The 19,314-nt window shown below is 49.6% G+C and overlaps 1 protein-coding gene across 15 annotated transcripts in view; it reads right to left on the bottom strand.

The window, feature by feature from the left end:
- The window catches only part of EVI5L (ecotropic viral integration site 5 like), an 82,628-nt gene that overhangs the window by 24,705 nt on the left and 38,609 nt on the right, over positions 1-19,314 (bottom strand). For 12 of the 15 annotated variants that reach the window (XR_012155756.2, XR_012155755.2, XM_073319073.2 and 9 more), the window contains 4 exons: positions 19,220-19,273; positions 17,754-17,786; positions 11,593-11,733; positions 4,955-5,083 (listed from right to left, as the gene is read on the bottom strand). Coding sequence is in view for 13 of the 15 variants with exons in the window: in XM_073319073.2 (XP_073175174.1) it covers positions 4,955-5,083; positions 11,593-11,733; positions 17,754-17,786; positions 19,220-19,273 (357 nt within the window). In the remaining 2 variants the exon portion in view is untranslated. The remainder of the gene's footprint in view (positions 1-4,954; positions 5,084-11,592; positions 11,734-17,753; positions 17,787-19,219; positions 19,274-19,314) is intronic. The other 3 variants (XM_073319072.2, XM_073319077.2, XM_073319070.2) reach the window with 2 other exon arrangements.

Raw genomic sequence — 19,314 nt, 5'->3', positions numbered from 1 at the left:
CTGAACTGGTGCAGCTCATCTTGGCTTTACACCAGGGTGAGCTGTGCTGGTGGAAACAATCTTTATGCTGGGTTTGAACCAGTGGCTGAAATCCCAGGGGCAGATCCCTGGCTGGTATAAATCAGCGCTGCCCCATGGGAATCTGTCCCTAGAGCTGTGCCGGTTTACAGCAGCGGAGGCTCTGGCTGCCAGTGCAGACAAAGCCACCCAAGGAGCTCCGTGATTGCTGAGTGATTCACACACAGTGCACAGGCAGGGGAGGCTTCCAGTGGGTTTCAGACACCGCCCCCGTGCTCAGCAGGAAAGCGATCAAATGAGGTGTTATCTCACCTCTGCTGGAGCAGAAATCACATGCTGGAAGCTGCAGGGGAGGCGTGAGGGGGCAGGGTAAAGTTTGGTGATTGCGAGTTCATCTCTTCTGAACTGGTGCTGGGGGGCCAGTGGCCCTGCACCCACCATGAACCCTGGGGTTCATATCGTGAGAAGGCAATCACAGTCATCCCCTTCATCTGCCTGGGCTCAATACTCCAAGCAGCAACATGGCTCATACTGATCTCCTGTCATGCCACTAATCATAACTAGCTCCAGTGTCACTAGGTACACCCTTGTCCCTCGGTATCTACCTGCCATCCCTCATCTTATACTTAGACGACAAACTTCTAGGAGCAGGGACAGGTGTTATTATTTCTTTGGTGTATCACGGCAGGCAGGGAGCAGGACCCCATTGTGCTAGGTGCTGAACATCTTAGTGCTGTGTGCACACAGTGCCTGGCACAATGGGGCCCTGGTCACCAATTGCAGCCTGTAGGTCAAACCGTAATATCAATCAACAGTGAGAAAACACCACCCTACCACCAACTGTGTGCAAAGAGGTCTGTTTGGAGCAGAAGCAGCTGCTTCTCTGTCTCCCTCTGCTTCATGGGACTATCAGGAGAGAGGACAGGTGTGTGTGTGTAATGGGAGGCGGGGGAAGTGATGACCCCACTTAGAATGGAGCAATCACACATAGAATTATAGAATATCGGGGTTGGAAGGGACCTCAGGAGATCATCTAGTCCGACCCCCTGCTCAAAGCAGGACCAATCTCCAATTTTTGCCCCAGATCCCTAAATGGCCCCCTCAAGGATTGAACTCACAACCCTGGGTTTAGCAGGCCAATGCTCAAACCACTGAGCTATCTCTCCTGTCTGGTAAGACTGCAACATCTGTTAGTCAAATAAACCCTGGGCCCGTCTGGTTCCTAGGACAAACGGGGACCCAGCAGGGGTGTCACACACGTGGCTATGCATGGTCCAGCTCTTTCCTCACCCCACGCCTCAGGGGTTTTCACACTGATGTGTTGGGTGGAGGGTGAGGCCTTGAGTCATTCTTTGAGCTCCCAAGCCCCCATGGGCTTTCTCACAGGTTGCTCCAGTGTGATCGCAGTGCAAGCTGCAACAGGAAGGGCTGGTTCGGGGCCTGTCGGGGTGTTAAAAGGGTGGGAGGACTTGATTCTCACAGCTCTGATCAGCTAAGATGAGGTGCTCCAGCATCAGCTCAGCCCAAGCTAGAGGTTAGATTTAAGGTACAGAAATTCAGCTCTGGACAGACCACCCCCAAAAGTGGAGGGTTGGGGATCTGACATTCGGCTCAGCCTGCTATAAGGATGGGGATCCTTTGCAGTATTTAGATTCAGGTCTGTTATCAGACTTCAAGCCCCCACAATGTCTGGAGGACTTAGAATAAGGGGGGTTTATTCAGGCCCAGTCTCTGGCTAGATCACAGCAAGGCTGCAAGGCAGAGGAAGGATTAAGTCCTACGATTAAGGTGGTAGATTACGATTAAGGTGGATTAAAGTCCTACGATTAAGGTGGTAGACTGAGACTTAGTAGATTTCAAACTTTGGGGCAGGAACTGTCTTTTTGTTCTGTGTTTGTACAGCACCTGGCACAAGGAGGTCCTGGGCCATGACAGATGCTTATGTATTATACCTAATAAATAAAATAATAATAATAATAGAAACTTCAATTCCTAGCTTTCCCTGGGTGACCTCAGGCCAATTGGGATGATGATCCTTCCCTGCCATGCTGGGAGGATGAATTCAATAGGTAACCGTGAGGTGCTCAGATTGGGGCCCTGAAGGTATCTTGATGGATGGGTCTTGCTGTGTGGAGGAGTGGGGGAACCTTTGGCCCTCGGGCTGTGACCCATGGCACCCTCTTGTGTGTCTCTGTGGCACTCAGTCCCATCTGCATCCAATGGGGGAGCCCCATGTACAGGATTGGACTGAACCTACTTAGCTGAGGTTGCTTCGCTTTACGAAGTGTGTGCTGAGCAGGCCACTCCTTGCCTTTTCCCCTTCCCACTCACTCCATATCCTGAACCCAGCCCTTACTCTCTCCTGAAAGGAGGCCCAAGTGCATTTGGGAACATTATAGACCCCACTGGACTGGGGAGGCTGGGACCCCCCTGGCCCTTTAGCTCTTGGCCTTTCATCCAAGGCTGTTTGGGGGGGAGCAGATTAGTGCCAACAGGTGGGTTTTGTGATATAAACTGGATTGGCACCCATCTCCCACTCGAGTAGTTAAGGCTGCTGGCTTTGGGTCAGGTCTGCTGTGTGAGCATCCACTAGCCACCATCTGCTAGCATCCACTAGCACCATGTTCACGCTCTGAGCTGCCCCTCTCCTGCTCCCATAGGATTGCAGCCCAGGCCTGAAACTGACCCGGCAGTAACTATGTAGCCTTCCCATTGCCAGGCTTTGCAGACAGACCTGGTCTGGTTTTGTGAAGCACAAAAGTGTGCTGACGTGCAACTTACAACCATGCAGGAAGGAAATGGTTACAAGGCAAGGCCTTTTCTGGAAGGGGAGGGTTTATCTAGTTGCTTTTATTTTTAATCATGCTCTGATAACCATCTTCAGAGGTTTTCAAATCTAATCCCAGTTGTGACCGCAAAGGAAAAAATAAATCAAATGTACAATCACTTATTGCAGGATGGTCAAGGAAAAAGAAACGTGGGCAGAAAATCTTGACTGCATGAGATCCTGTCTCGGTTCAGTGTCCATGGGGACACTGAATGGGTCCAGGTAGATGCTGTGTAGGGTAGGGAGCCTTCTTAATATAACCCCCAAACAGTTCAGGAGGGTGTGTGTGTGTGTGATAAAACGCTATTCTCAGCAGAGGATTCAGGCTGAGCAAAAACAGCCACCAGTTATTAATTTATAGCAGTATCCAGAAGCCTTGATTGAGTTCAGGGATCCCACTGAAACAGAGAAGGGAAGTGACTTGCCTAAGGCCAGACAGCAAGTCAGTGGCAGAGCTGAAAAAAGACCCAGGTCTCCTGACTCCTCCTATGCATGGCCCACACTGCTTCTCACTGCTAGTGAAATGGATTCAACAGAAGACATACTAAAGATACCTGCAGCCTGAGTGAGGCAAATAAAGTAAGAGTCACAAAAAGCAGGCATGATCAGCCTTGTGCTGTGATCAGGTCACACCTCAAAAGTCAGGAAGCATCAGCCCAACTTTGCACTTGGATGGGAAACCACCAAGGAACATCCAGGGTGCTGCAGGAAGGGTTAAGTGTGGCTTTAAGGGTTAAAGCTGTGCCCCAGTGTGGTATCAGGGGCACTCTGCAACGGAAGCACTGCCTTTCAGAAGGCTGGGAGCTACACAGAACCCAGCTGAGATCAGAGGCCTGTTGAGCCAGGTGCTGCATAGGTCATAACTGGGATTCTTCGTCACTTCCTGTCCTAAATTCTCCCTTAGTGTTGCTTGGTGCCATTGATCAAATGCTCCACCCTCAAAAGATGACTGAATTTCAGTGGGGTAGGTTTGACCTCTGCAGACGAAGCTAAGTCCCGTGGGGTCCTTCAGGCTGAAAGGCACTCAGGCAGCAGTTCACAAACTGTGGGTCAGAACCTCAAAGTGGGTTGCAACCCCATTTTAATGGGGTCACCAGGGTTGGTGTTAGAATTGCTGGGGCCCGTGGCTGGAGCCCCACCGCCCAAGACTGAAGCCGAAGCCGGAGCCCCACCACCTGGAGCTGAAGCCAAGGCCCGAGGGCTTCAGCCCTGGACAGCGGGGCTCAGGTTACAGATGCCCGCCCAGGGCTGAAGCCCTTTGGCTTCCCCGCCGGGGCGGTGGCTTGGTCGGGCTCAGACTTTGGTCCCCTCTCCTAGGGTCGTGTAGTAATTTTTGTTGTCAGAAGGGGGTCACGGTGCAATGAAGTTTGAGAACCCTTGCACTCAGAGAATACAGGTTATCTTCAACTCCTCCTTTAATCACTGTGATACACACAGCAGCTGCTATCAACTCAATTCAGGCCCCACTAAAAGGAAGGCTGAGTCTAGCTCAGGACTTCCTTTGCTTAGGACTGTGAACTACAATTAAACATCAGGCATGCACTTCACCAGCCTAACTCCACATGGCACAGATCAGTAGCATCACAGTGAATATCTCAGGCCAGATCCCCAAATGACATCAGCTGCAATATCTCCATTGAAGTCAATAGCACTATGCTGAGTTACCCCAGCTGAGCATCTGACCCCTTATGCCTTTCATCCTGAAAGACCCCAATGCACTCTGCAAACTACACAGGGTTCACTTAACTTCTCACTTAAATACACCCACTTCTTGGGGGACACAGCAGCTGTTTAACTACACATCAGAGGAGGATGGAAAATCCCACATCTAGCTGAAACTACAGGGAGGAGAGGGTCTAAGTAGGCAAAACCCTTCTATGGTACTGGACCAGGAGGGCTGGGCTAACAGCTCCACTTTTATGGAAAGCATCACGGGATCTTTAATGACCCTGAAGCCATCAAAGGCCTCAGTTTTACAACCCATGCTATAAAAGTAACAGATTCGCAGGAAGTTATAGGGGCACAGGCTGCTCATGGCTGCTCCCCCCTTGACTCCCACTGCATGTTTAAACAATGCTGGAGCAGGGATTTCTCCCTCCCCACACACACCTTTTCCATGTCCAGCACTTTGTCCTGCATCTCCTTGAGTGCGCCCAGTGTCTCAGTCTCCCTCAGACGCGACTGCTCCAGCTCCGTTTCCAGGTGATTCACAAAATCCTCTGTGAACCGGGGGTTTCCCTGTGAGCAAGCAGAGGAACCCAAACCAGGCATTGTTAACCAGGGAGGGGATCTTTAGCACTGAAATCACAGGCCTCTACCAAGTGAGGAACTCCTCTAGCGAGAGCAAGGCTGTTCTCATTGAAGGGGCCAGCCTCTAGGGGGAGACATGCTCAAGCACACATAGCCAATTTTTATCCACAAGTGCACCCCCATATTCAATGCAGGACAATCAAGAGAGGCCGCTGGAAGGAACTCCCCTGGCAGCCCTGTAGGGCAGGGGGAAGGATGGCAGATTGCAGGATTACAGACACAGATCTGCACTTTGGGGGCCTAGCGCAATGTTAAGCTGCACCCATGATCCGACAACTCTGCTCACCTCCCCCCGCCACTCTCGCTGCCCAGGTCTGGAGTCCCTCTTCGTGTAGACGTGCCCTCTGAAGCGACTACTGTGCCCATCACTGCAATGCAGCAGCTCTGGGGTGGTACGTGGCACTGGGTAACAGATGTACAGCAGTGTTACAGCTGAAGGTTGTAAGAGGTGAATGAAGCATTAGTCTGACTGGGCACCAGGGTTAACACTCCCACTTTTGCAGAAAGGGCCACAAGGCTAGGACTATAACAGGGTTTAAAAGAGAACTAGATAAATTCATGGAGGTTAAGTCCATTAATGGCGATTAGCCAGGATGGGTAAGGACTGGTGTCCCTAGCCTCTGTTTGTCAGAGGGTGGAGATGGATGGCAGGAGAGAGATCACTTGATCATTACCTGTTAGGTTCACTCCCTCTGGGGCACCTGGCATTGCCTGCTGTCGGCAGATGAGATACTGGGCTGGATGGACCTTTGGTCTGACTCAGTATGGCCATTCTTATGTTCTTAGGATCTTTAATGTCCATAAGCCTTCAAGGCCTTGGTCTTGTGTCTCATCCAAGAATCACAGTGAAGGCCAGCACGGTGCCCCCTAGCAGCATGCTCTGAGATTTCCCGTTAAGGCTTCACATTGGACCAAACTGTCCAGGACTTGGCTTCTGGGGACCAATTAACATGACACCTGGGCAGCTGGGACGGGGGTGATTCTTAAGAGCCAGGTGACTGCTGCCTTGTCAGTCCCTGCTGAGCTATGGGGCAAATGGACCCAACTCCCGTCACTGTACCGTGCACTGCCTGATGGGGTTAGACACTTAGCACCTGAATGTGATGGCTGTTCTGGATCTCGTTCTGAACCTTTTCTCCAGTGGCCACAGTTCTGGCAGGGACTAGACACACTCCAAGGAGGAGGCAGGCCATGAGGCTGCTTATGCGACACCCTGGGGCCCCTAAAAGGGTAGCTGGGTGGGGATACCGTTGCTGGCTGATGTAGGCTCTCCTGTAGCGGGATCCAGCTGGCTCTTCACTCTCACCCCACCCCACCCAATCTGAGCAGAGTGCTACTCTCCAGAGCACGCCTCAACCACAGCAACCTCCGCTGGGGGAAAGACTGGGGGAGCGCTGGCATAGCTCCTACCCACTGTAACCGTCTGTGCTATCGCAGCTGTTGGCAGTTCATCAGATAAACACCAGCTTGTTTTCTGGGGGAGAATTAAACACGATCCAACCCAGCCCTTGGGGGAAGGGGCGGAGACCTCTCCTTGCAACCAGATGCAACCTTGAACCCAACACTCTTTGAATTTTGGAGCGTTTTGGATTGGAGGCCTCGCATTCAAAACCACCCCTCTGTAGCTGTGGTTTTAGGTTGGACCCAAAATCAAAAGGGGACTAATTTCTGGTTCTACTTTGGTTGGGTCAGAAGACTTGCGCCAGCAAGGTGTGAGATCTCAGCACCCTTGAATCAGAGTTTTAGGGGCCAGATCCCCGGATGGTGCAAATCGCCATCGCTGCATTGGAGTTAATGGGTCCGAATCCCCAGCTGGTGTATAAACCAGCATCGCTCCATTGTAGTCAATGGGGCCAGATCCCCAGCTGGTGGGATGCTGCATCAGAGTCAGTGGCAATTTATATCAGCTGGCCCCCGTTTGGCCTCAAACCTTAACCCAGATCCAAGCCAACCCTATCCAGCACGAAGCTTGAGTGGCAGAACCATCATCTCTCATCAGTGAAGCAAGAACCCTCCCCAACTGGATCCCCCCCATGCTGAGTGAGTGCAGCTGCAAACCCCACAGGAGAGGAATATGCTGGGGGGGGGGGAGGAGGAGAACAACCATCCCTGCCGAGGGGAGCAGGATGTGGGGACCTCGGTCCCTGCCCTTGCCTCTATGGGTGGATGGACTAGATGGGCACTCGCAGGGCTTGTCTGTGATCACTCTGCGTATTGCCAGCCAATGGGAGGTGAGGTTACAGAGTCTGATACCATAGCTGGTTTAAAGGCAGGCTGGAGAGTTTTGTGGCCGTTGTCATGTGAACGGAGATGATGGGGTTTATCAGATCTCATGTTGGGGCACACACTGATTGCCAGTATGGGCTCAGGAAGGAATCTCCCACCACAATGCACCTGGTCAATTCCACAGTGCTGCAGATGCGTGAAGGAGGAAGGAGGCATGGGGGGTGAGAAGGTTCCGCTTTCTATGAAGCTGTGGTTCTCCAGTTCTTTCAGTCTCCGGAGACCCACCCCCCCACTTCCAAACCCCCTCATCAGCCACCACCAGGATCTGAAAAGAACTGCCAGGAAGGGCTGTCACCACTGATGGTCCAAAGGAGAGGCTGCTCTGATGCCTCGTGTAGTGGCCTCTGCCACAGTAGATAGACCAATGTTCTGCTCCAGTGTGGCAAAGCCCCGTCTTCTCAGAAGCTGAACTCAGAACCAATCCAGCTGTGAACTCCCCTAGGATTGGTGAATTAAAGATGGGAAAGGCCAGCTGGGTCACAGCTTCTCATCCTCCCCTCAGCTAGTGTAGGATTCTTCTCCTGGATGGTCTGGTGCTTTGCTTAGCAGCCTGAGATGTTCCCGGATCTGCCCAAGAGGGAAGAGCTCTCTGCAGCGCAAGGCTCAGGTGGGAGGGGACTCCCTCATTTCACTCAGCCCATTTGCCACAGATTTCTCATATGGGACAGTCCATGTGAACTGACACCTTTGGTTTATGCCCAGAGGTGAACAGTTATCCCTCTCCAGCTATCAGCTCCCCTCCCGGGGTCTTTGGCTTCCATCAGACTTCTCCTCTGTAGGGTTGTACCTCTGGAATGAGTCAGTTGCCCATGGAATGGAAGAGACATTTCTAGTGTAACACTGTGCCTCAACACGCTCCGCATTTAACAGCAACACTCTGCCCGTCTCCCTCTCGAACATCCCAACGTTTACAGACGTTAAGTAACTTGATATTACAATGTTCCTGCTGTGTAGAGAACTGTTATCCGCATTTGCAGCTGCAGAAACTGAGGCAGAGAGAGGTGTTGAGATTTGCCTGAGGTCACACAGTCGGTGGCAAAACCAGAAATAGAACCCAAGAGTCCTACCACCCAGACCCCTGCTAACTCACTAGACCCCACTCAGAGCCAGGAACAGCACCCAGGAGTCCTGATTCCCAGTCCCGTGCTCTGACCAGAAGACCAGCCCTTCCTTCCCACAAAGAACCCATTTTGGATGAACCAGAAGAGCCAGAAGCCAGAAGATGGGCAGAAGAGCTCATGAAGCAGACAAACCTCTAGGTTCTTTTTTTCTGCCCATCCACCATAGGCAGGTCTGCTTTCTAGGTACTATTTATTGTTCTCCCTGTAACCACACAACCCTGCGTTCTCTCCTGGAGAGCTTTCACCTGGGGCTCTTTCTGAAAAAGAGCCGCTGAGCACTGTTTTAAGCACTTGTCTCCATTTGGTGAGAGTTCTGCATTTTTTGATGGGGTAAAATACCAAAGACTTCAGTTGCACAAAGAAGGGGGGCATTCGAAGCCCTCCCCCCACCCAAGAAAAAACAACCTACTGCTTGGCCGTTTTTCCCACTTGCAAGGACACCTGTGAGATTCAGAAGAAGCCCTGATCAAAAAGCTTCTGCCAAAGACAGGCAACAGGTGGCAAAGAGATCAGGCTCTCAGCAATGTGCTGAGACATGGTGACCTTTACATGGGAGTGTGTGTATGTGAGACCATCACAGCCACCAAGAGCCCCTCCCACACACACTTAGCTTTTGCTTTGCTTTCATCTCTGTAACTTCCACTAAGTGGTTCAGCCCTGACTTCACAGCAGCTGTAATGCCCACAGCTATCAACAGTACATGTCCAAAATTATTGTAGCAGCAATTAGAAAGCTCATTTGAGATCAGGGCCCCAGTGCTGCACAGAGACAGAATGAGAGACAGTCCATGCCCCAAAGAGCTCAGAGTCTGAAAAGACAAAGGAAGGGAGCATTGTTATCCATCTTTTACAAGTGGGGAACTGGGGCCAAGAGACATGCAGAGACTTGTCCAAGCTCACACAGAGAGTCAGTGGCAAAGCTGAGAATGGAATCTAGATCGGAGTCCCAGCCCAAGGCCTTAACCACAAGGCCATCCTGTGTCCTTCCTCTCTAGTTATTTTCACAGTACAGATATTAACTGTGTTATAGCAAGCTCAGCCCCAGAGTGGGGGCTCCCTGCTAAAGGGTACACTCCAGCTGTTTGTTAGGGCAAGATTTGAATTTCGGCTTTGGTCTGGATTCAGCAGGAGTAACACGTGTGCAGCAAGCTGCTCCACAGATGCAGATCACAAAAGCAACCTTTGCTACATCACCCATCTCCAGGGCCACTGCTGAAATCCACAAGCTCACCTCCACTGCTTCTTGCAAGACGGAGAGTTTGACTATAGAGAACAGTGACCAAAGTGGAACCAGCAGAGGCACCATCACCGATTTAAAAAAATAAAAATAAATAAAAAACAACTGATTTTTCAAAACATACATTGGATTATTTAAAATTTAAAGTGCATATTTTTCCTTTTTAAAAATGATCCTATTTAAAATTAAATTTGAAGTTATGGCAATATATGTTAAGGCCTAAACAGACTGTAATCTATTAAAATAGTTTAAATTAAAACAAAACATTTAATATTAAACAATACAAGTTTGCTGCTAAAGTTTTAAAGAAAGTCAAACCACTGAACTGGTGGAAGACACTGGGCTCAGCACCTGCAACCAGAGTTTGTTGAAGTACTAAGTGAGTTTATGACAGCAGTAGCTTCTTCTACAGGTGCAAAGAGAATATTTTCTTGATTTCAGTTTATTCAAATAGTTCAGTTCAATGACTAGTTCACTGAAAGTTAAGAAACCAATTGGGAGTTGAAAAAGGAGGAAAACTTGTTTACCTTTTCCAATCTATGAATAAAAACTAGATGTTAGAGGATGAGATCTGCTAGTTCTAAAATCTCGATGAGACAAGATGGGTTAGGTAATATCTTTTATTGGACCAACTACTGTTGGTGAGAAACAAGCTTTACATACGCTGTATATTAAAATCTTGAAGGACATGTTTACCAGAAGCAGTTACTCATTGTCAGATAATACTTTCTTTGTTCAATAAATAAATTAGTTTTAAATGAAAAATGTGTTTTGATTAATTTATTTTTCTTACGTATCCAGAACATTTAAGGTAGTTTTATTTAACTAATATTTAAAAAAAATATTTTTTTTTGGCACATTTTAAATTAGACTCCAGTTTCCATCCAAATAGAGCTTGACAAACTTCACAAATAAAAAAATCATGTAGTAAATAAATGCATCATTTACCATTTTATAACATTATAAAAAAGTAAACATTAAGACTCTGAATAATCTGAATGTTAAGCTCTATAACTGTGTAAATAAAAGTGTATAAATATAGTGTACCCTGCTGGTTAGAAAAATGAAGTTCCAAGTTTAGGGTAAAGCTTATAGTTTGGTGGAAATCAACATGTTTTAATGTTTAACAACCCATGAGAATCAACGCCTCTTTAGAACAATAACTAAAAAGTGCAAACACAAAATAAGATTAAAATCAATTATTTAAATCACTGATTTAAATCTATCCACCATAAGCCCTGTCCAAAAACCAAATATGGTCTTGTGGTTAAAGTGCTGAATTAGAACTCAGGAGATGTTGGTTCAAGTCCTAGCTCTACCAAATGCTTCTTGGGCACAGCTCTGTGCCTCAGTTTCCCCAGGTATAAAATGGGGCTATTAATCTTTCCTTTGCGTCATTAGAGTGTAAGCTCCAGGGCAGGGATTGTCTGTGCAGTGCCTGGCACTACACGGCCCCAATCTTAGTTGGGGTCTCTGGGTGCTACCCTAATACAAATATTACATTCTCTTGTTGCAGCTAAATGGCAGCTCCCTGAACATCTGGGATGCAGGATCCCAAGATGGCATCGTGTGGCTAAATCGTACCCAGCTAGATGTGCAGCTGCACTAGCATGGGCAGGCCTCGCTGCTATTTGCCCAAGGGTAAGCTGCACATCAGGGCTTACAGCTGCTTTGCCCATCTAGTCCAGGGGTTCCGGTGAGCAGGGCCAATCCCCAGGCCTGCATTTTTAGTGCCACCGGGCTCCCTGTGTCATGCTCCCACCCCAGCAGTGCCACCCTAGCCTGCTTCCTCACCTGTTGGTCCTGCAGCTGCCGGATGGTGCTCTGGGCCTTCTGCAGGTTCTCCGTGGCTGAGCTGCACTGCTGCTTCACCGCCGCCAGCTCTCGCTTGATGATGTAATTCTCTTCGGCCTCCTGTGCGCGGGTGACTTGGCCCTGGGGGAGGGGGAGGGGGGAAGAGGAGAAGGAAAGAGGATGTCAAAGGAAACACCTTCCACATGCTCCATGTGCATCTGCATGGTAAACCTCTTTCTGGGCCACATGCCGTAGCCGGGATCACAGCCCAGTGGGATCAGATTTACCGGTCAGAAGCGAATTCCCCAAGGGGCCGCCTGTGCCTTAGACAGCTCTGTCGGCAGCCGCCCAACCTTCTGCTGCCAATGCTCCAGTGCCAGTTACCCCTTCTGAGTATAAAGGTACTACTTGCCATAGGGTCTTGCAGCTAAAGTATACAGAGCTGGGAGTCAGGACTCCTGGGTTGCATTTCTAGCTCTGGGAGAAGAGTGTGACCGAATGAGATCAGAGGGATGGGACTCAGGACTCCTGGATTAGAGTCTCAGATCTTGATGGGGAGTGCGGTCTAGTGGTGAGAGTGGGGGAACCTCTGGGGTTCCACAACTGTGACCTTGGGACAAAAGCTTGCCTGCTTTACAAGGAGGCATACAACATATTAACGCTCATCCCTTTCAGACCAGTTTTCATGCACAGGCCACACTGCTTTAGAGTAGTGAGTAAATGGGGGAAACAGATGGGGAAACTGAGGCACATAAAGGTGGGGGGAAGTGACTTGCCTAAGCTCACATTAGTCAGTGGAAAGCCCAGAATTAGAATGTACAGGGGGCCTGACGCCTAGCACCCTGTCCTGTCCATTGGGCCACAATGTCTCATTTATTCACTGATGTGCTTGGACAAAACACCCCCTCCAAAAAAATCAGTTACTAATCAGACTGGCCTATGAACACCCTGCTAGCAAGAGGATGAGTGCCACCAGGGAGCCAGGACTCCTGGGTTCTATTCCCAGCACTGGGAGACAACGTCTCCATTGGTTAGAGCAGGGAACTAGATCACCTGACTTGTATTTATTGTACCCAAGGGGCAGCATAGTGTAGTGCTTAAAGCAGAGGGGAGGGATTTGGAATCAGGGGCTGCTGGCTCTCCCACTGACCCTCTCTCACCAGATTGGAGGATCCTCTATCCCAGAAATCCTAAGAACGAGCATCAGGCACTGGTGACTTCCTGATGGGTGAGAAATTGAAAGGCCCTAGGATACTGTATTGGGCAGAGGGACGGGCGCAAAACTTGCACAAAAGGTCATTTACCCTGTGCATGGGTGCACAGGTGCCTCACCCCGTGCAGATCATAAAGCCTGTGTATGCATGTGCATGGGGCCATTTACTCTGTAGGGTCATTTTTGGGTGTGTGCAGCACCTAGCACCCTGCCAATGGGGGTCATTTACTCTGCATGTGGGTGGGTGCAGTGCCTGGCAAAATAAGGCACCGATGTGATTGGGCTCCAGGTGCTATGACTAGCTAAATGTTAAATTATCATCATAATGGTGCTGAGAGCTGGCAGTGCCCGCCACCTGGTGGATGAGCTCTGTTTCCTCCCTCGAAGCCTCTGTTTTCAGCTCCATAGCCTGGTCTCTCAGAGGGCAATCGGGTTCTCTCATGTTCACCAGGGTACAGACACAGGGTCCCATCTACTTGGTGAAGAGAACCACCACATTTTTCACCAACAGTGGGCTCAGTGACAGTTTCTAGACAAAATCTGCTCTCATCGCCCTTACGTGGCTACTAGCTACCTCTCTCCACCCCAGAGGTGACTGCTCTTGCAGAGGAGCTGTCTGCAGCTGGCATGAGAAATGTTTTGCAATGTAAATACGAAGTATTAGTACTAACGAGATAACAGCTACATTAGACCTTATCATACCAGCTCTACAAACAATGCCAGCCTTCATGTCTCCTCCCACTCCCATCTCTGTATTCAGCAGTCCCTCCAGCCTGGTCCACCTACCCATTGCCCCTTCTCCTGGTTCAAACCTCTCCTCACAGCTCTGTGACATGGGTGTGTGGGACATGCAGGAAGGGGTGAAACCTCTTCTCTGGGCACAATGGAGGAAGCTGGCCTTGAAAGCCTGCCAGGGTAAAGAGCTGGGAGCTGTGGCTTGCTAGGAGGTGGCACTGATAGCTGGGCCTCCCAGGTGAGGGAAGTTATAGTGGTCTCCTCCAACCAAGGAGACTCCTGAGCAAGCCCTGGATGAGGCAGAGGACTTGGCATTGAGGAATGCACTAGGGCTGAGGGCTGTAATTCAAGAGGCATTCTGGTTAGGTTTCTTTTGTTTCATTGAGACCCACTGCTCAGGAAAACTGCCCTGGGACTTTTATCTTCCTCTGGCCAAGAGCCACACTTCTCATGATTTGACTTAAAGAGTCCATGACGCTCCCTCCCCCTGAGGGTGGCCCAGTGGTGTCGCGACAGACTCCCCACTGCTGTGCTACACCCAAAGAGGGAGAGTTCTCAGCTAAGAAGAGCTAAGGGGGCTGACTCTGCTGAACACTGTGCTGGCAGCATGAAGTGAACACAATCAGTGGTGTAAAGGGGTGCTGGAGTTATTGAGAATGTGGCCCTAGCTGAGGCAGTCTACACAACCAAAATTGAGTGGGATCACTACAGCAAGCCCCTTTCTCCCCCCCTGCCCCCAAGCTTGGGAGTTCTCCGTAAATACCCACAAAGCCACTGTCCTCTTTCAAACGCTCCTTTGCCACAATTCTACAAAACTCTGGATGCTTGGGAGACTGCTGGTGTGTTGAGCGCACTGCCGATCAGGCTGTCCAGTACTGTTTCACTGTTTTCTTGTACTGCTTTCGTTGGCTGATATTCATCTGCTGCCTCTTGTCTTAGATCTGAAGTCCCCAAACTCTGGGCTGTGCCCCTTAGGGGAGCAAGGAGGAATGTTCGTGAGGGCAAGGTGGACCAGGCCAGCCCTCACAGGGGGCAGGGAGAGAGTACCACCCAGCCCTGCCCCCAGCCGCAGCCGCAGCCCCGGCTCCCAGCCCCATGACTACCCCCATCCCTGCCATTGCTCCACCCCCAACTGGGGGCCCAGCTGCAGCTCCACTCCCAGCTCCGCTCCTGGCCCCAACTCTGGCCCTAGCCCCACTCCCAGCTGTTGCCCCAGTCTCGGCCCCCTTACCCCGTCTGCTTCCTCCTCCCTCCAGAGCTGCAGTCCTGCTCCTGGCCCTGGAGGGGCGGGAGGGTATGGACAGGGGGAAGGAGGGGCCTGACTCTCAGAAGTTTGGGGACTACTGTCTTAGATGGGGAGCTCTTTGGGGCAAGGACCATCATTCTGTTGGGTGTTTGTACAGAAACTAGCAAAATGAGGGTCTGAGCCATGACTGGGGCTCCAAGGTGTTATAATAACACAAATAATAAATCAAAGTAGCTGCTCGAGTGCAACCAGTAATGATATGCAGAACTGGTACTAACATAGGTGTTAATTACCAGATTAAGGTACACTGCATCTCAGAGGGGTGCAGTGATTTAATTACAGCAGTTTAGTTACACAAGGGTGAGTTTCCTTAACACAGGCAGGGCTAGTTATTCCTGCCTTGTCCTTCCCATGACTTTGCTTTCTCTCTTCAATTTGCATCTTCTACAGCACTAAGCAAATTGTTGGCGCTTAAAGAATAGCATGACGAACTCACAGCCATCAACCCCTGCTCCCAGAAGAGGAATGCACACCAGTGTGAACGCCTTCCTCAGTGTCCTCAACATTGCACCAGTTTAACTAAAGCCATTTTAGTTAAATCAGTACAAACCCGTTATGTAGCCACTCATAAAACTTCATTCAAACCCTATTTGTCAATGTAGCTTAAAATAGGAAGAAACAGACTTAAGCTAAGTTGATACAAACCAGGTTTACATACATTTAAGTGCCTGCACAGGAGTTTGCATTGGTGTAACTTCACCCCTTCAGTTAAACTAGTGTGGAGACTAAGCTGTAGTAATTTAGCTTCGGCGACATACTTAATGTACATAAGTGGTTGTGCTAATCCCACCGCTACTTTTAATGCTAGTGTGTTCTAGAGGCTCTCACTCCTGGCTCCTGTAGAAGCAGCAAAGCTGGGAGCTGCAATATAATCAGGAAGTTGGCCTCAGAAGCTTCATGCTGTTAGCCAGTGGCTTCCATTGCCCCATCTTTGTGGGCTTTGCACTGAAGACCCTAGCCCAGCTTTTAGATGGCAATGCAGACTTCCACAGTGACTGCAGGTGAGGTGGGCATTTCCAACCCTGAATTTGTTTTGACTGAAGTGAGGCACAGCTGGGGTCCTTCCCATCTTCTAGTTCTAGGAGTCAGGGGCGATGGGTATCAAAGTTAGAGTCTTCCCCCACCCTCATCACACAGCACTGTGGGTCTCCTCTTCATCACACTGCCCCAGTGACCTCTTAACTAGAGTTGACTAGGACATATAGTAAAACAAGGCTCATTGCTCCTTCATGTCGGAGGCAGGGGAGAAGAAGGGCCATGCAAGGGCTGCTTATACTGCATACACAAGAATTGACCCACCTTGCGTAAGAACTGGGTCAGACCAAAGGTCCATCTAGCCTAGTATCCTGTCTTCTGACACTGGCCAATGCCAGGTCCCCCACAGGGAATGAACAGAGCAGGTAAATCATCAAATGATCCATCCCGTTGCCCATTCCCAGCTCCTGGCAAACAGACGAGGGATACCATCCTTGCCCATCCTGGCTAACAGCCATTGATGGACCTATCCTCCATGAATTTATCTAGTTCTTTTTTGAACCCTGTGATAGTCTCGGCCTTCACACCATCCTCCTGCATGGAGTTCCACAGGCTGCCTGGGTGTTGTGTAAACAAATACTTCCTTTTGCTTGTTTTAAACCCGTTGCTTATTAATTTCATTTGGTAACCCCTAGTTGTTGTTGTTTATGCTTCATAACACAAGACTTCCTTATTTACTTTCTCTACACCAGTTTTGAATTTATAGACCTCTCTCTCTTAAAGTCCCAGTCTTAAGCTGTTCCATACCTCTCATCATTTTTGTTGCTCTTTTCCAATTCCAATATATCTTGTTTTCAGATGGGGCGACCGCATCTGCACACAGGATTCAAGATCTGGGCATACCAAGGATTTATACAGAGGCAATTGGAGGCGGAACCACCTGCCCCTGCAGGGCACTTTGGAGCTTACTGTGCCAGTGGCATAGTTACAGTGGTAAGTCCTGCAGGAACCACAGTTATAGTAGGGACCCGGTTTGCTCAGGTTTGCTACACCAGATCACGGGATGCGCTCCCCACACCCAACCTTGTGCCCCAGTGGTTAAAGGGACCCTCCTGTGCTTTACAGCAGCTGGGCATTTCTGGAATCCTCCAGCCAGGTATAGCAGACAGGGCTGCCCACCCACACCTCACCCTGGCTCCTGCCTGATGTGGAGGGGCCAGCTCTGTGGCTGTCAGAATTACCTTCTCTGCCCTAGTTGGTGCTTGGCCGAAGACTGGCAACACGCATACCTGACAGCGTGGTGTCATTTAAGCAGCAAGAATGGTCTTGCAGCTGAAGCACAAGCCTCGGAAGGTCTGGATGCCAATTCCCACCCCAGCCCCATGCTCACTGTGGAACCCTGGGCAAGTCACTTCACCGAGTTTCCCAGCTGCAAAACAAGAATAATCCTTTCCACACACACTTTGCCTGCCTTGGCTAGTCAGTCAAAGCCAGGGGTGGGTGGGCAATAATTTTTGCAGGGGGGCCGCTCCACAAATGTCTGCCTAAAGATCAAGGGCCAGATCCTCAGCTAGTGTAAACCAAAAGTGCTCTAGTGAAGTCAACAACACTATGCCAATTTACACCCACTGGGGATCCAGCCCTTTTATTTTAATAGCGCTTTGCTGATTTATAGCAACTGAGGCTCTGGCCTGAAAATCTTTTTCGAGTACTTGTTTAAGAAGTCCCCTCTCCCGAAGGCCTCTGAAACTTTGTGATAAAGGAAGGATGCACTTGCAGCCCTTTGAATCTGGCATAGGAGTGCTGCTATGACCTTGTATAAAGACAGGTGAAGCAAATGCAAATCATACACAGAGTGGGTGCAGCTGTTTTGTTTCTGGACTGAAATGTAAAACCAAGAAAGGAGAGATGAAAGTAAAGGTTTTACAGTACCTGGATCAGTCTGTCTGCCAAGGCAGCGCTCTCCTAGGGGAGGATCCAGACAGGGAAGGAAAGATGGAGCAGGAAAGAGGAAAAAAAAAAAAGACATGACAATAACAAAGTCATTGCACAAGCGCTCCAACCACAGCTAGAAGCACAGAGGACAGCAAGACTTAGCAGCAGGAGGAGGAGAACCCAGCAGAGCCCAGTGAGATAGTGCACCCAAGGCGAGAAGTCTTCCAGAGCAGCTAGGACAGGGGAGTCCAAACTTTTTCACCTAACTACCTTTTGTTGCAAACAGTGGCAGCCTGTCAGGAGCCACCCCAAACCTGTACTGGAATTTGTCCAACAAGTGTCTCCCTTGATAGAAGGCTAGCTGCTCATTGCATTCACCAGCAATAAATCTGCCATTGATTAGCTGGGTCTGAACCCTTCAGTTCCAGGGGGATAGAGAGCTGCTATGGACAGCCTTTAGGGCCACATGCTGCCTGCAGATCTTGAAGATGTTCTCAGTGATGTCCTACAAGACTGTAGTAATTAGCAATGGAAAATCCATGAGAGCCGGAGTCCTTGACAGAGGACATACCACCTGAAAAGATTAAATACTTGATCTTGGCAAGTGCTGTCAGGGAGAGGACCTAGCATCGTGAGCCTGCTTTTACCGAGGTGCTGAATGCCCACATTTACCTACTGAGGTGGATGGGAGCTGCAGGTGCTCAACATCTCTGAAGATCAGGACATTCGTGCCAGAATGCAGGACAGCAGTGCGGATTGGCTATTTTGTGTCTTTTTTTTTTTTTTTTTTTTTTTAAAAACCACACAAGAACTAAGTAGTGTGAGGTATTTTACAGTGTGAGGCTGAGTGACAGAATTAGAGGCTGAGGTACAAAACTCAATGGTAGGGCAATCAAATCCATTTCAGGCCAGGATAAATAGGTTTTAAAAACCACACTACAGTATGGTCAATGCCACATGGGAAAAGAAACCAGGCACTCTGGTCAGTTCCAGAGATACGCTTTTACAAGTGACCTCGGCGTATCTGGAGGCTCTATACATTTTATTCTGCAGTTGAAGATTTAAAAAACCAAAACAACCAAACAACAATCTAAGCATCGGTTCAGTGACCTGGCAAGTAAGATTTAAAGTGCTTTAGCATCTCATCCAGATTGCAAGATGTTTGAACACATAAGCATCACTTTAATAGTCACCCTGAGAGTACATCTAGTTCCTGCCCTTTGACCTGGCTCCAAAGACATCCTTTAGGAGCCATCACTATTGTTGACAGTGCATTAGACTGACATGCCAGGCAGTGGTGTGAGCTTATGATGCAGCCTATAGGGCCTGGGCTAATGGTTGCCTTTCCTGGGCACGTTTATAGTGAGCTGGGACAGGCGGCTGTGCAAGGCCTCGTTTTTGGAAGCCAAGCTAGTCTGGAAGTGGAGAAGGTGGATTCGCACACGGCCCGGCATGCCTCTCACCTTCTCCAGGGTCTCGATCCGCTGCTTCAGGAGGCGGTTCTCAGTCCGGAGCCTCTGCAGAGGAAGAAGTGAGACATCAACAGGAGCTTCCTGTA

The sequence above is a fragment of the Lepidochelys kempii genome, chromosome 20 (assembly GCF_965140285.1).
Source record: "Lepidochelys kempii isolate rLepKem1 chromosome 20, rLepKem1.hap1, whole genome shotgun sequence".
NCBI classification, from domain to species: Eukaryota; Metazoa; Chordata; order Testudines; family Cheloniidae; genus Lepidochelys; species Lepidochelys kempii.
Note: the sequence above shows the minus strand (reverse complement) of the source record. Positions and strands in the feature narration are given on the sequence as shown.